Consider the following 17,228-nt stretch of genomic DNA (forward strand, 5'->3'; position numbering starts at 1 on the left):
AAGGGGTACAAAGGGAGGATCCTAGTTCCAGCGTGAATGGTCTCAAAGAAACAGCTCTTTGTAGAAACAGCAACATAGAACTGATTTTTGTTGAATCGCCCCACCCTCCTTTCCCTGCTCAGGCCTCGCTCATTAGAAGTCTGCCCTGAAGGTGCGTGCTTTTCACAATCTGTGCGGTATAAACCAGGCCAGACAGGTCTGTTGCTCACACAGGTCCAGTTCCTGGAAGAGGGCAGTAGAATGCCTGGCAGTACATTAATTAGCTGTGCTTGCCAGGCCAAGTACTAACCCTGACCCCCAAATGTGTTGTTTTGGTCAGATTCACAGTCTGAGAATGAGGCCTCGCCAGTGAAACGGGCACGACTACTGGAGAACACCGAACAACCTGAGGAAACCAGCCGATCGAAACAGAAGAGTCGACGTCGGTGCTTCCAGTGCCAAACCAAACTGGAGCTGGTGCAGCAGGAACTGGGATCATGCCGCTGCGGTAAGCATCTCCCCCAGTGGCATGACGGAGACTGTGTCCTTGACACGCTGGCATAGCTTTGGAGATTATTCCTCATAGGCTGAAGTCCTTCGTTCTTTTCCTGAGTGCCTCCCTGCAAGCAATGGGCTTGAAGCTTATGAATGCAAGAGTAGAGGAGTCTCCCTTCTAAATGCCCTTTGTTTCTTCTCACACTTACAGAAAAACAAAAAACATCCCCATTTATCTTATATTTACTTCTTTAGAGTTGCATCGTCACTGCTCACTGCTTTCATCTTCTCCCCACTGCATATTACTGTGGTTCCTACTCATTGATGACTTAGAAATTAACCAAACCAGTGAAATTCTGAGAGATGTACCATAAAATTCAGATATTAAATTAATTTTGAATGAGCATCTTACTAGGTCTAATAAATGAAAACTCTTTCTCCCCCATATCCCTTTTAAATTAAAGTTTGATTGGAAAATTTTCTTTGAACCATAATTCATTGTCATTTAAACCCTTGAAATAGCTTTAAAGTAACATTTTCTTCTATATTATCCAGTGTAATACTGGCTCTCAGAATTGCTGCACAGGGATGTATTTTTAAAAACTTTATGCCTACCCACGGTGGAACAAAACTTAGACCAATTCTTTCTCTCTCTTTGACCACTACATACATCGTGTCACAAAGAAGCAAAATTATGTAGCTGCATTATTTAGGCTGACTTAGAGTTTTCCTGTTTTTATTTCCTAATTTAAAGTTTAGTATTATAAAATTGTTCTGTGGGACAGAGCTTTCATCAGGCAGACCTGGAGGCCTGGCTCTCACCTCTGAGAAGCCTACATCCTTTGTCCTTAGGAGTGAGCTTTAGAAGCCTCCTTTTCCCCCTGGGACAGCCATAGATACCCTACAAGTACTATGCTGGCAGGTAGGACTAGATGGTTCGCTCAGCAGTTAGAGAATTACAGTTACTCAGAGTCCCTCATCTTCTGAAGAGGAAGCTGTTGCTTCTCCTGTGCCTCAGTTATTTACTCTGTTGGAAATGAGAAGGAAAGGAGGATGTACCGGCTTCTCATGGAAACAAAGTGGGAACTCTTATTCCTGTCGAGACCAGAAATCTGTTTGTTGCACACTCTGGTGTGTGGTACTCTACAAGATTGGAAGTGTATATTCAACTGCAAAAACAGACAGCAGCACGGGGGGTCCAGGTGTCACCAGACCAGTTTTAATTTTTTTTAGCTTGGCATTTAGTTATCCTGTTAATTGCTTGTATTAAAGTATAAAGAAGAGAGGTAGGATAAGAGGTGGGAGGAGAGGCTGTCAGCAACTTCAGTTGTGTTCATGGGTGTGGCATGGCCCAGGAGAGCCCAGAATCTTATTCTTCAACTGTGTTTTGATCAACCCTGCCAGGTAATTTTAAACTTTTGGTGAAATAGGGAAGAAATTCTGGGGCATGGTGGCTAACCAGCTTTGCCTGTATTGAAGGGTTTGTCTCCTCTTTTTTAGTCTGCAAATTCTTGCTTGGATCTTTGCATGAACTATTGGGGGAGGGGGGCGTTTCGGTATTCAGTCTGTTATCAGTGCTGTGAAGTGCACCTGCCAATCTGCCTGTTGCTATTATTATTATTATTACACATGCCCTTGGTTGTTCCTAAATTAGAATCATGGGATTTTCCTATATCTTACATTCTTGTTTCTTTCTTGAAAGTAACTGAATCCTGGGTATCACACAGGATTTGCCCTAGTAGATCAAGCAATTGATCCATACAGTGTGTTATCTTGCCCCTGGCTATGGCTGATACCCTTCTGTCCTTGTCAGGCAAGCAGCGAGAATTCACAGTTTAGCACTGAGCTCTTGTAACCAGGTAGGCCAGTTGATGCTTCAGCTTTAATGCAAACCACCAAATTTCCTTTGGTCTTAAGCACTCAGCAGGAAAAAAAATCTAGAAATACATGTTAGATGATTTCACATGCTCCTAAGTGAAGCCTAATTGTCTCTGGTAAGTTCAGATTATCTACTGTGTTCTTCACCTCTTGGGCAAGAGCCTGGATTTCTAAAGTGCTTGTTGGATTTACCACAGACATGCATTCTTTTTAAATGATCTAACATACAGTTCCTTGGCTTATGCCCAATTGTGATGGTCTACTTACAGAGAGATTTGATTTTAATGCTGGGAAAGAAAGCCCTGAGCTTTCTGCAGTCTCTCCGATGTAGCCTTCCTAGAGAGACTGGGGAGGAGTTCAGTTTGGCCCACAGAATGTTATATTTAGGTGCCCAGAAAAATGACGGAGACTACAGCCACATTTTAAAAGATGAAGGACAGCAATGGGAACATACACCTCTGGGACTGTCTTTGACAGATAGCTCTTGTATTCCTCCTGCCTGTCTGCTCGGATCTCTCTAGGAAAGGGTGAGTTGTGTAGTATTTCTTTGAGAATGCATGGACTGTTGAAGAGATGTTGAACTGCCCGGAATGGTTTGGGGCTTGGGGAGGGAGCCTTGGTAATTTACTACTGGAAGTGAACGCTCAGGAAGGTAGTTTGAACTCAAACAGAACACTTCTCCACTGCAGAAAATCTTTTTCTTAATACATATATTCACGATCTTTTTTCCATTCCCCTTCCACTCTCTACAGGTTATTAACTGCTGACAAGAAATTCACATCTCATAAATAATGCTTAAGAGCCATTGCTATATAAATTGAATGTGTTATGAATTGTGATGGGCCTTTTTGTAGCATTCGATGCCTGGAGCAGGAAGAACAGAGGATGTCATTTTCATTAATTTCTAATGAGGTGCCAATTAAAGACAGGGAAGATGCTCCAAAGGGAAGAGTGGCCAAGCTCCCCTGAATCCTCCGCCCTGGGGCTGTCATCCAAACACTGCCAGCAAGCCTTCTCTAGAAATTCCATTAAATTACAGTCTCATCGAGAGCACACACAGACACATTCAGCTTCCCTTTGATCTTCAAAAGAGCAATTTGTAAGGCGAGTTCTGAGCCTTCTCACATAGGGAACAGCCAAAGGTGATAGGAATTGTTAATTGCCAAGATACTCCATGGGCTTTCAATAAGGAGGTGAATTTTGAAGATGAATTCTCCTCTGCCTTGCTGTGATTAGATAACCTTTAAATCAACAATACCAAAGTAACACCCTTTTCCTGTGAAATCTTTCAGGGTGCCAATTAGAAAAAGCATGTGGTGAGGCTGGGGATGATATCTTGCATCCCACAGTATCTTCAACAGTTTTAACTTCTCAAGATAGAAAAAAATTGCATAAAAATGGATTTATTTGTTTCATTTTTTTACTCAGTAGGCAAATTGATCAGCTCATTCTCATTACAGGAGTCTTGTCTCTCCAAATGCCACCTAGAGGATGTTCTGAAATCTGGCCATCCTCATAAGCTCTGGGCCACATCACAGCCATGTGAATGCTGTGTTCTCTAAGTGAATTTTGCGTGATGCACACGGCATTGCTTTGTAATCTCTGTGCCTTGCTTCCCAGAACCACAGAATTAATATTTAAATACTAGTCTAAGAGTTTGCATAAGTTACCACCTGTTTTCAGTTGACTATGACTTAAACTGTAAGCTGATATGCTCCCTTTTGGGACAGCAGTGCTTTTACTAACCTGAGTAATGTGGCTTCCTTTCATGCTTTCAAAATAAATTTTATATTCACTTTAGAAACTTAAGAGTGATGCTTTAGCCCTTTAGAGTAGTTTGTCATCTCTAGGTGCCTCAGTAGTCATTTTCTGTGTTATCATTCACTGTCAAACCAAATTCAACAAGCATTTATTGAGATGTGACTATGCATGAAGCATTTTGCTAGTTTTTGTGGGGACTATAGGATCTAGAAATACATAATGTAGGAATTCATAGTCTAGGTCAGTGGTTTTTCAAATTGGAGTGGGTGGCACTCCATGCATGGAAGATGTGGCAAAACAGATTCCTGCCCATTCACCACCACCAGAGGTTCTGATTGAGGAAGCCTATGCGTGTTCAACAAATTCCTGAGTGGTGGTGATGCTGCTGGTTTGAGGAAGCAAGCTTTGAGAACTGCTCTAGGCAGTTCTCAGTCCTGGAAAGCTTTTAAAAATACAGTGTCCGGGCCTCACTCTAAGTAAGAAAAGATCACCAGCTATTGTTTTAGCTTTTTATTTGGAAATTTAAAGTGTTTTTCTGGACCATTTGAGAGTAAGTTGCAAACATTATGGCCTTTTGTCTTTATAAACTTCAATGAATGTTCTTTAAGAATAGGGATATTATTTTATAGCCATAGCACAATTACCAACTTTAGTAAATGGATACTGATTCAGTACTTAAGTTAGATTTGCCTGCTACCTATATTCCAGTTTTATTAGTTGATCCAAAACTTTTATATAAAGCATTGTTCCCTTTCAGGACCGAATCTGGTCCAGGATCAGGTGTTGTGTTTAGCTGTCACTCACATCTCTTTAGACTCTTTTTGCCTGCAACATTTTTATGGTCTTTCTTTGTTTTTATTAATATTGACCTTTTTGAAGACTGCCTACACACACTACCCCCTTTTTTAAAAAGAATGCTTCTCATTTTGTGTTTGTGTTTGTCTGATGTTTCTTCATGATTAAATTCAGATTTATTCCTAGCCAGACTCTTACTAAGTGATGTTGTGTCCTTTCTCAGGATTTGACATTGGGAGGCACGGATGTCTATCATCCTCTCATTGTAGATGTTAATTTTAATTCACTCACCTAATTAAAGTGTTGTCTAATTTCTCCACTCTATTGGTTATTATTTTTGACCATGCAACTAGTAAGCAGTCTGTGGGAAAACAAGTCATGACCATGTCAATATCCTGCTCATCATCAAAAATGTCTCCTAGATTTAGCATCCATTGATGATTCTTGCCTGAACCAGTCTTTACTTACAGTGGTTGCAAAATGATGATTTTTCTAACTTCAGATCTCCTTTCTACATTTCTCATTTGATACTCAGTGTTTTTCTGTAAGAACCCTTCTCCCTCATATATTTATCTATTATTATTATGGGCTCAAGGGCTTTTATATTTTTTCAGCGGTTTGTAATTCATTACTATATTTAATTATTTTGGTAGTGCAATTGTCCCCAAAGTGTTTTCCTTACTTTCTGGCATAATAAGATGTGTTCTGGGGGAACCTGGGTGGCATAGTTGATTAAGCATCTGACTCTTGATTTTGGCTCAGAATCAAGGTGGTGATCGCAGGGTGGTAAGATTAAGCCCTGACTCTGCACTCAGTGCAGAGTCTGCTTAAGATTCTCCCTCTCTTTCTCTCTCTCTCTAAAATAAATAAATCTTAAAAAAAAAAAAAAGTGTTCTGGATACATCTGGTACTTACCTTTGCCCACTAGTAGAATCAATAAATTTTCTAGGGATCCCCAAGGTGATTTTAATATGCATTCAAAGTAAGGATTTACTGGGCCTCTGAGGAAGGCAGACACATGCATGAAACAGTTGGCATTCAGTGCAGCCTACCATAAGAGTTTTAACTGAGGTATAAGTTATGTGTTATAGGACAGTGGGGAGGTAGAGATTAATTCAAACTAGAAGACTCTGGGTAGGCTGCAATAATTGGGGCCTTAAAAGAAGAGTGGGATTTAGATGTGTGTGGAAAGAGAGAATTCCCAAAGCTCATGTTCCGAAGGTGACCTCTGTGTAGCTGGATTAGGGTTAAGTGAAGAGAGACTACTAGAAAGGGTAGGAATTCTAGGCTCCAGGCTGTTGGGTTTGGATGTCGGTTTGCAGTGAGGAGCTGTCAGTGGTTTTGAATATGGTCAACACAATCTAATTTTTACTTTTTTTTTTTTTAAATTAAGCACATAGGAAAGCCCAGGAGGTTGTTGAATCTTTTTTAGAGGAATGATCTAGGACAAATGTGAACTAAGTCAGTAACTGAAAAGGAGATGTGTCTGTGTCACAGCCATCTCTGTCACTGCAGGGGACCGCACAGTGAGTGAATAGTGATACCCTATCATCCAGAGTGGGGCAAGGAGCTGCAGTGACTATGAGGCATGTTGGTGACATGAAATTACTAGGCCAGTCCATTTCACCAGCACTGTAGATCACCATAGATAAGTCCATATATCTGTGCTTTTGCTTTAACTCTTATCCACAAGTGGTTTGAACCTCTCAAGAACATTTGGCATTCTGTCCTTTGTCTCTAAAAGAAAATATGTCAGTGTATGTTTTTATAAGGCTTTATAAGTTCTAGCCTGGATCCATCAAAAAACCCCTGCTATCCAGGGAGAGACGCCTGAGATCTTTTATCTTGACCAAATTGGTTTGGCTGGTTCAGTATTATCATTACTGCCACTGAGTGGTGAGTCCATGCTCTGCCATGTGTTATAGAGAGATATGTGGTTACCAAGACCCCAGCCCTTTGGGATCCCGTTCTTATGCTGAATCTGGCAATGAGAGGCTAAAGTTTCTCCATTACTTATAAGACCACAGCTAGGTATGTGTTACCTATGGCTCAAGAGAAAGAAGTGTCCTGTCCATACTCCCAAAAACAAAAAAGCCCTTTGGTGGGAGTTACTGTATATGTGAGAGCTAAGGATAATTGGAAATCTTGAGGCAAATTCTGAGAAATTTTCTCCCTTTGCTGCCCTCTTCCCTTCATTCTCACTATACTTTTACCTGAACAGGAGTATGCTGTCTGAATTCCCCATTTTATCTTTAATGTATAAGAGTTCTAGTCTAAAACCAAGCAGATTAGTCTCTCTGTTGCTCCTTTATAAATTGCACATTGAGATGCTAGAGCAAAACAAATCAGACCTTTTACTGAACTCTAACTCCATGTATTTAGCCTGTTTGTTGAGCACTGTCTCAGAGATCCAGCCTACCATATGTCCTTTGACAAGACTATAGAGAGAAATGAGAAACATGAAGAACTCTCCTCCCCCTCAAAGGAACATCAACAACTGAGCTTTTAAAAGACACAATGTGCAGAGCATATCTGCTGAAGCCTGTGTCACATTCTCACCCTCTGACAGGTGAGCCAGGAGACCTTTATCCCATGGAGTGAAATATTTTCTGTCTGGATAGCAAATTTGCAACTACTTTTATAGACTAATGTTAGGGACTATAACGGCACAATAATTTTATCAAAGCTATCTGGATAGGTTACCCTGCTTAGAATACTTCTTTTGGATCATTGCAAAAGGAAGTGAATGATTGATGTCTTTTGTTTTAATTCCAAGAGTAAGTGGTTTTAGTTAATTCTTTGTCCAGCAAAGTGTGCGTGGTGTTCTTTTTAACAAAATGTTTGGGATAGAATGTGTGTACCATAATATTCACCTGTTTTAGAGTTCAGGGAGTTTTGTTAAATTTAGGTGGTACAGCCATCACCAAATTCAAATTTCAGAATGTTTTTAATCACCTTTGTGCCCCTTTCTAGTCAGAGCCCCTGCACTCCCCTTCCCAGCCCCCAGGCAACTATTGATGATCTGTTTTCTGTTGGTATAATTTTGCCTTTTCCAGAATTTTCATATCCGTGGATTCATACAGTATGATATACAGTCTTGTCTATCTGCATAGTGTATTTTTTTTTAAAAAACTTTTTTTTTTAATTTTTTTTTTTTTTTTTTTATGATAGTCACACACAAAGAGAAAGAGAGGCAGAGACACAGGCAGAGAAGCAGGCTCCATGCACCGGGAGCCCGATGTGGGATTCGATCCCAGGTCTCCAGGATTGTGCCCTGGGCCAAAGGCAGGCGCTAAACCGATGCGCCACCCAGGGATCCCCCCATAGTGTATTTTTTTGTGTGTGTATTGTTTTTGAGATTGATCCACATTGTTACATATTAGTAGTTCATTCCTCTTTAATTTTGGATAGTATTTTATTGTATGGATATCATATTAAGTTTATCCATTTACCAGGGGACATATATTTAGATTGTTGACAGTTTGGGGATATTTTGAATGAAACTGCTATAAATATTCATGCAGAAGTTTTTATGTGGATATATGTTTTTAATTCCTCTTAGGTAGATAGAGAGGTGGAATTGCCAGGTTGAATGACCACTGTATATTTTGCTTTTTAAGAAAATTCTATTGGCAGTGTACTAGGGCTCTAATTTACCCATAATTTGTCAGTATTTAATATTGTCCTTTTTTTTTTTTTTAACTTTAACTGTTCTAATGAGTGTGTGGTCCCATCTCGCTGTAGAATATTAATTTCCCATCAGGCATTTCCCAGATAACTAGTGATGTTAAGTATATTTTTTCATCAGTTTTTTTTTTTTTGTCATTTGTATCTTCTTTTATGAAGAGTCTGTACTTCAAGTGTATTCACCTTTTTTTTTTTTTTTTAAGAGAGAGACTAGGAGGGGAGGAATAGAGAGGCTCCAAACTGAGTGTGAAGCCCGACACAGGGTTCCGTCTCGTGACCCTAAGATCCTGACCTGAGCTGAAATCAAGAGTCAGAAGCTTAACTGACTAATCCCCCCCAGGCTCCCAGTATCATCACCATTCTTTTTTTAAAAGATTTTATTTATGTATTCATGAGAGACACAGAAAGAGGCAGAGACCTAGGCAGAGGGAAGAGAAGCAGACTCCATGCATTCTGTAGCAAGCTCCATTTGGAACTTGGTCCCGGAACTCTGGGATCACATCTTGAGTTGAAAGCAGATGCTCAACCACTGAGCCACCCAGGCATCCCTATCTTCATCATTTTAAAAAGATTTATAGAATTGCCATTTTTAATAATATTCCAGCCCATGAACCTATCTATTTGAATCGTCTTTAGTTTCTCAGTAATATTTTATATTTCTCAGTATACATTTGTTAAAATTATTCCCAAGTATTTTAATTTTTTGCTATTATCAACAGAATTTTTAAAATTTATTTTCAGGGATCCCTGGGTGGCGCAGCGGTTTGGCGCCTGCCTTTGGCCCAGGGCGCGATCCTGGAGACCCGGGATCGAATCCCACATCGGGCTCCCGGTGCATGGAGCCTGCTTCTCCCTCTGCCTGTGTCTCTGCCTCTCTCTCTTTCTCTCTCTGTGACTATCATAAATAAATAAAAATTAAAAAAAATTTTATTTTCAGATTATTCTTTGCTGTCACTTCAAAACAATTTTTGCATATGATTTTTTATTCTGCAACTTACTTATTTTAGATTCCTTAGGATTTTCTACATCCATGATCATGTCATTGCAAATAAAGGTCATTTAACTCCTTTTCAATCTTTGTCTATAATTTATTTTTCTTGTATTTTTGCACTGGGTAGGACCTCTCCCATAAATGAAAAATGTTGAGAGTGGATCTCCTTGCTTTTTCTCTTATTTAGGTAAAATTCCATCTTGTACAACTAAGTATAATTTAGCTGTATATATATTTTTAAGATTTTATTTATTTATTCATGAGAGAGAGAGAGGCAGAGACATAGGCATAGGGAGAAGCAGGCTCCCCATGGAGAGCCCAGTGCAGGACTCAATCCCAGGATCCCGGGATTACAACCTGAGCCAAAGGCAGACACTCAACCACTGAGCCACCCAAGTGCCCCTAGCTGTAGATTTTTTAAGGTTTTGGGTGTTTTGTTTTGTTTTGTTTTAAGTAATCTCTACACCTAGCATGGGGCTCAGACTCAACCCTGAGATCAAGAGTTACATGCTCTTCCAACTAAGCCAGCTAGGCACCCCATCTGCTATAGATTTTTGTAGCCGATCCCTACCGCTGCCCCTTACCCTGACAAATGGCTAATGATTATAGCTGCTGATGCATTCTAGGAAGACAGGAAATGTTTAAATACATTCCCCCAAAATGGATGATAAAATGTATGGTGAGCTTACGTGGCCTAAAAAAGATCAGCAAAACTGTTTTTTAAATGTTTCACATCTGGGCAGCCCGGGTGGCTCAGTGGGGGCAGCCTGGGTGGCTCAGTGGTTTAGCGCCTGCCTTCAGCCCAAGGCGTGATCCTGGAGACCTGAGATCGAGTCCCACATCAGGCTCCCTGCATGGATCCTGCTTCTCCCTCTGCCTGTGTCTCTGCCTCTGTGTGTGTGTGTGTCTCATGAATAAATAGAAAAAAATGTTTTAAAAAAATAAATAAAATTTTCACATCCCATGAATTCATTTTTGTTTGTAGTTGAAGCATATTCCCTTTGCTTTCAGTTGTATGTAACATGTCTGTACATCTATAAGGGGGAAAGCCTATGACCTGAGAGTGTTCCTCTTTTCATCAAACTAGTGTCATAGCAGACATCTAAGATGCTATTCTGGGTTACTCTCACTTGAGGTAATATAAGCAAACCACTCTGAGAGATGCTTGGAAATGCTTTGCTTGAATTAAATGCTTTTACCACAAGACACAATCACAGAAATTTGTGTGTAGATAGATACTAGCGTCACATACCACCAGGATTAGAAGGAGCTTTAGCAGTCATTTCATCCAACCCCACTTTTTTCTATGAACGAGGAAACTGAGGTCAGAAAGGTTGCCACTAGCCTTAGATCATACCTGTGTGCAAAATACTGGTATTTCATGCAGCCTTTAATGTAAAAGCTCAGGGACTGAAGAGTGTCTGCCCAATGTGAGTGTCCCTCCCATCTCAGAGGTCTTGGGTCCTCCTAACTACATCTCCTCATCATGCATCTTGGATGTCTGCTTGTCTCCACAGAATTTCACTTGTGTCTAATGAAGTACCCAGAAGATTTCTTGGGTTTTTCTTCAAGTTAATACTCTTGTTTTTGCCTCCTCTTGTCTTGGCCTCCAGAACCTTGCTCAGGACTCAAGACTCTTCTAAGGACCCTTTGCAGCAAAATGTCACTAAATTGGAACATTAGTAGTAAAAGTAAAGTAGTGTTTAGTCAAAATAATAGGATTAAAATTTTTTTTCCTTCAAATTGACAACAAATTTTCGCTAAAAAAATGTCCTTTCCAGGGCTTTTAATGTATGTAAGCTAATTTGTGTTCATTACACTGTATGCAATTATATGCTACTAGACACTCCAGTCTTCTGAATGGATTCTTACTATGATTTCCTCATGAGCAGAACTTCTTTGAAACATGTGGGCCTTAGACCAGCTCTTCAGAGTCCCTGGATAGAAGGGGATGCTTCTTTAAAAAGTAAAAGTGTAGTTGCTCAGGTAATTCTAATATACCCCAGTGTTTGATATACTGTCTGTACACTTCATAGCTCTTTTTTTTTCATAGGAAATGCAAAGGTAATTTCAGATAGAGTATAATTACTGGATATTTCAAGTAAGGTGATGCACATCATAGAGGTTTTATATCAGATCTAATCAACTCCATTCTTTTTTACTTAGAGATTTACATCTTCTGAGTACTTCACATATGCCTTCCTCTACTGATCTCCTTTCCCCTGCTTAGATTCTAAAATCCTCAGGGGTTAGGATCACATGTTATTCTGTAGCTTCTCACTGCCCTTATTAGAGTATATGGTCTGTGGTAGTACCCAGACAGTATGTACTAATAATGTACAAGAAAAACTGGAAGTCACAGAAATGTGGTGTCCTGGTGAGCCTGCTGGTATCTTTAGGGAAAAGTCCGTTTTGTAGTAGTATTTGAAGATAGGCCCAAGCCAGTGAATGAGAGAATGTCTGGACCAGTCTGCATGTATATTCTTGAAGCCAGGGTACGTGTGCAGCCTGAGGTCTTCCTAGTGGAATATTTGGCTGAAGGAATAAGGTATAGATGGGGAACTTTAACATTTTTTTTATTGTTACATTACTTTTATCTGCCTTGGATTTTTATTGGTAGGGGATGGAAAGCAGACAACATATATATACTAAGAGATAGGGTAGCATTGCTCGCTTGGTCTAATTAAAAATATTTGATAAGCTTATGGTTTAATTAAATACTCAGCTTTGGGGATGAGTGTGTTTTCATAAACAAAACCTGTGATTCATCTTGCACATGAATAAGATGAGTCCTTTGGAGGTCATAGTGATAAAGACCTACTGTATACAAACATACCAGTCTCTCATTCCTGCCTAACTTGTCACTGGCATAGAATATAAATACTTAAGTGACTTAGAAGTTACCCAGGGATCCCTGGGTGGCTCAGCAGTTTGGCGCCTACCTTCAGCCCAGGGCATAATCTGGAGTCCCGGGATTGAGTCTCACATCGGGCTCCCTGCATGGAGCCTGCTTCACCCTCCACCTGTGTCTCTGCCCCCCTGCCCCCGTCTCTCAGGAATAAATAAATAAAATCTTAAAAAAAAAATAAAGAAGTTACCCATCTGATGCCAGTCGAGCTCCCTGAACTGATACAGAAACCACGTCAGCAGTTCCCTGGCAGCTGATCCAGCTGCCATGCACATCTTCAGCCTTGAGGGAATACAACAGGTCTTATTATTGCCAGACAGCTTAGATTGGCTAGGTGCTTCCTCTACTGAACTAAAACTAGCCTCCTTATAAAACATGTCGTTATTCCTCTTCACTCTGCCCTCCACAGTGACCTGTCACAAATCAGCTTCCTCCTCGGCAAGCCTCTTCTTCAGATATTTGGACACAGGGTCTTCGGCTTTCCAGCACCCCATTCCTCCAGTAACAAGTTTGTTCACAGGGACTAAAGAACTAGTGTGGGGAAATCAGGGACTAGAGTGGGCTCACCATTTCCATGGCATTCCTCATCAGAGGCCCTCGCAAAATCTAGGTGTCTTTTTAAACAAAAACCCTTCTTTATCTGCTGATCTCCTGAGACTGCTGAAAAGTCTTCTCTCTTATGGAGTCCATAAAGAAATACTGCTGTACTTCTTAGATACTGAAATTGTCTATCCTTCCTTCCAGACCCTAAGCACTGGAGGACAGAGACCAATCATATAATGTTTTTTGGTGGTTTCTACTGTAGAAGTGCAGTGATGCCTAGTAAATATTTGATTTGAATGAGTGAACTCTGTACCATTGCAGCTGTGATCCTCTGAGCAAAGGAAAAAAGAACAGGGTTGTTTTTTTTGTTTTTTGTTTTTCTGCTTAAGATTTTATTTGGGAGAGAATGAGCATCAGCAAGGGCCGGGGGGGCGGGGCAGAGGGAGAGGGAGAAGCAGGTTCTCTACTGAGCTAGGAGCCTGACATGGGGCTCTGTCTCAGGACCCTGAAATCCTGGCCTGAGCCAAAGGCAGATGTTTAACCAGGCGCCCCAGAAAAAGCCACCCAAGCACCCCCAAAATAGAACGACTTTATTGAGTAAAGTGTAAACACTATTACACCGAATGCCTGCTCCTATGTTAAATCACTTGATCCTGATAAAAGCATTGTAAAATACATTGTAAAATACTCAAGCTTTGAGGCTGAATAACTCAGAAATATTAGGGGAGCATCTAGCATGTGAGCTTAGATTTGCTGAGCTCGCAGAATCCTGCACTGTTCATGTCCCCCTCCTGGCCCATGGGTGTCCTAGGGAGTGAGGAGATACCTGCAGCATGAGTCATCTTTATTTTCAGCCATATAGATCTTAGCCCATTTGTTAAGCACTTCCTCAATTCAGAGATGCTTTTTATTGAACACTTATTGAACACATTGAAAATATATGCAACCTACTGTGTGAGAGCCTCTTGAGGTGGTGGTAATGAGTCATCCCAGTGCACTGTTTTCTGTTGTGCTCCATGCATCTCTTGTCACTCCATCTAGATTAGATGTCTCTGGAGGACAGGGTCCATAGTGTTGCCATCTTTTTTTCTCCCACTGTACCTGGGTAATATAAGACACAGTGGCACTTAATTTTTATTGATGTGGACGTTCCATTTTTCTCCTGAGTGCTAATTCATGTCCTCATTTTCTTTGAAAACTTACCTCTTCCAGGATACCTTATGCAGTTGACCTCTCCTTGATGCCCCCGATTTATTGCACATAGCTGGGTTATATTGATTTTATTTGCAGTTGATTTCTTGCTTTGCTTCTTGTGTCCTTCAGCAGTTTTCTTCTCTGTGCATCTCCAGCTGTTCTTAAAGGCATGCGTTTGTGACTTCTTTCTTTTCTTTTTCTTCCACCCAGCCCCTAGAATAGAGCTCTATAAACAGTGTACAAATGACCAGTAATACTTTTGACTCCTTGAGCCTGATAGCTTCTTTTCCATGCTGGACTGACAGCCCAACACTGGTGCCTGAATCCTTTATTTATTAGATGAGATTTCTATAGCACCTTTCCTCTGAAGAGATCAGTATCAATGAAGTTTGTTTCTCCTTCTGGAAAGTGCTTTTACCTAAGCAAACCAATGCTCTCATAAGATCACGTGATGGTCCTTATTCTTCAGCTGTTGGGCCCTTGATATACAGACTTTAAGAAAAGCCTCACCACTTCAAATTTTGCTACCTTGTTGCTAGCAGTGAGCCTGAATAAGACTCTGACAAACAGCAACACAAGCTCTGCAGCATTAGTTGATATTGTAGCCAATGTTATAAAAAGAGAATCTGCATTTGGGGGGCACTGCCATCATTTGGAAGGCAGATATGGAGAAGGCCATCTTAGTACTCAGTACATTTGTCCACTCACCAGAGCCCCATCAAAATGTTTGTGGGGAGGATCCCTGGGTGGCACAGTGGTTTGGCGCCTGCCTTTGGCCCAGGGCGCGATCCTGGAGACCCGGGATCGAATCCCACGTGGGGCTCCCGGTGCATGGAGCCTGCTTCTCCCTCTGCCTGTGTCTCTGCCTCTCTCTCTCTCTCTCTCTCTCTCTCTCTCTATGACTATCATAAATAAATAAATTTAAAAAAAATGTTTGTGGGTTGTAGGCTCTCAGACAGTGCTTGGTGTCACCAGAACTGTTCAGTCTCTGAAACTCGGTGCCCTAAGGGAGAGCATCCCTGGAACAGGACCCATGAAGCACATGAGACCCAGAGACTCAAAACATGCAAGTGCTGGATAGGCAGGGAATAAGTACAGAGAGATGGTGCTGTCAAGCTGGTGGGTAGAAGAGCTATCATAACTGCAGATTTGAATAGTCAAGACTCTCTGTGAAGTATTGGAACAGAGTTCAGAGGCCAAAGACTGAAAAACGTGGATGAGTCAGCCCTATAGTTCATTGAAGAAGTGCCTAAAATAATTAGGTCAGCTGGCTTCTCTAGGAAATTGCTCACCTTTCCTTGTTTGAACAGACATGATTCCTATCCCTATTCAGAGTTAGGCAGAATTGAGGAGGAGATGAAGTCATCTCCTGTGTGTTTTCCAGATAGATGAGAGGTGCACACATAGAAGCCGCATGGTGTGGATACTTGCCACCACCCCAAAATTTGGTGTGCCCTTGAGCCTGCAATCCAGAAAATACCCTATGCTGTCAGAGCAAGATGTGAGGGCAACCATAGTTACTGGGGCACCTAGAGAAACAAAAAAGCAGGGAGAAATGTGTTGGAGAGAAAGAGGAAGAAAACAAAGTAGAGAAGGACTAGAAATGTAAGGAAATGGGAAGAGGGCAAAAATGGAGGTGTGGTGGGTGTGGTAGGTCTGCTGACATTTTATTCACGAGGTAGTATGAGCTTGGGAGGGTGCCCCTGCTTATTTCTTCCTGAGATTTGAAGGATATTCTATTTCTCTGTTGTTGCCTATGGAGTCAAGTGGTTGAGCCACCTGTACTGTCTGTCTGGTTTATTCTCAACCCACAACACGGTGCCTGGAACATGGGTGGAAGGAGGGGATGACAAGGAGCGTCCCTCTTGGCTCTGGGTACCTCCTTGTACATGATCACAGGGCCTCACCAGCTGTTGTGTGTGCTAAAATGTGCAGTATCGTGGTGGATGAGGGGAGACAGCTGGCACTAGCCTGTGGGGAGTTCTGTCCTGTGGCTCTCTTCTATAGCAGACAGCCAGACCCACTTCATTCATTCATTCATTCATTCATTCATTCATTCATTTTAAAAGATTTTATTTATTTATTTATTTATTCATGAGAGACACACGGAGAGAGGCAGAGGGAGAAGCAGGCTCCATGCAGGGAGCCCGACGTGGGACTCAATCCTGGGACTCCAGGACCACACCCTGGGCTGAAGGCAGGCTAAACCACTGAGCCACCCAGGGATCCCCAGCCCACTTCATTTAAATGGACAAGTTCTCCACAACAGTACAGTGGGACTGCAGAGGAAGGATGCCATGCAGCTGTTAGATGCTCTCCATGACCAAAATTTTCTAAATATCAATCAAGATATTGCTTTGATACTGATGGGTTGTTCTTAGGCCATAAGGTGGGAGGTGGCAGGCAGTGGCTATTGCTCTTGAAGACCTTTCCTCTGAGTAATGGAGGCCTAATGTTCTGGCAGCCCACTCGTGCCTTGAGAAGCAGAGCATGTCTTTTCCTAACTGGATTATGTTGTCTAGCAGCAGGCCTGGCCTCTTCACGCACTCACATGGTCGTCTTCTTGAACCGTGTCAGCCTGGTGGCCCCTGGGACATGGAAGCTCTGAGTCAGCACACAATGGGGTTTGTGCATCCTAGTGATTAAAACATAGGATGATATGTGCTCTTTAGAGGTGTGCACTGAAGCGTTACAGATGCACCTGGGAAGAGGAAAGTTTCCAGATTTACAAATTAAAGGCCCAGGTTTATGTTAATATTCTTGTATCAATTAAACTGCTCTTCTTTTGAACTGGAGTGTTATCTCAGGATTAATTTTCCATGGAATCTGGAGTAACTGACCAGAATACTTGGGTAGAGTAGGAAATGAATATCCGGGAATTGGGGTGATGATATTCAGTTCTTCATTATCTATACTCAGCCTTCATTATCATTATCTATACTCAGTTTTGTGGTTTTTTTTGTTTGTTTAGGATTTTATTTCTTTATTCATGAGAGA

The 17,228-nt window shown here is 41.4% G+C and overlaps 1 protein-coding gene across 1 annotated transcript in view; it reads left to right on the forward strand.

Moving 5' to 3' along the window:
- Window positions 1-17,228, forward strand: part of ZFAND3 (zinc finger AN1-type containing 3) — a 330,560-nt gene that overhangs the window by 297,842 nt on the left and 15,490 nt on the right. Inside the window, exon 5 of the mRNA XM_055330430.1 lies at window positions 320-487. Coding sequence (XP_055186405.1) covers window positions 320-487 — 168 coding nt within the window. The remainder of the gene's footprint in view (window positions 1-319; window positions 488-17,228) is intronic.

Source organism: Nyctereutes procyonoides, unplaced genomic scaffold, assembly GCF_905146905.1.
Source record: "Nyctereutes procyonoides isolate TBG_1078 unplaced genomic scaffold, NYPRO_anot_genome, whole genome shotgun sequence".
NCBI lineage: Eukaryota > Metazoa > Chordata > Mammalia > Carnivora > Canidae > Nyctereutes > Nyctereutes procyonoides.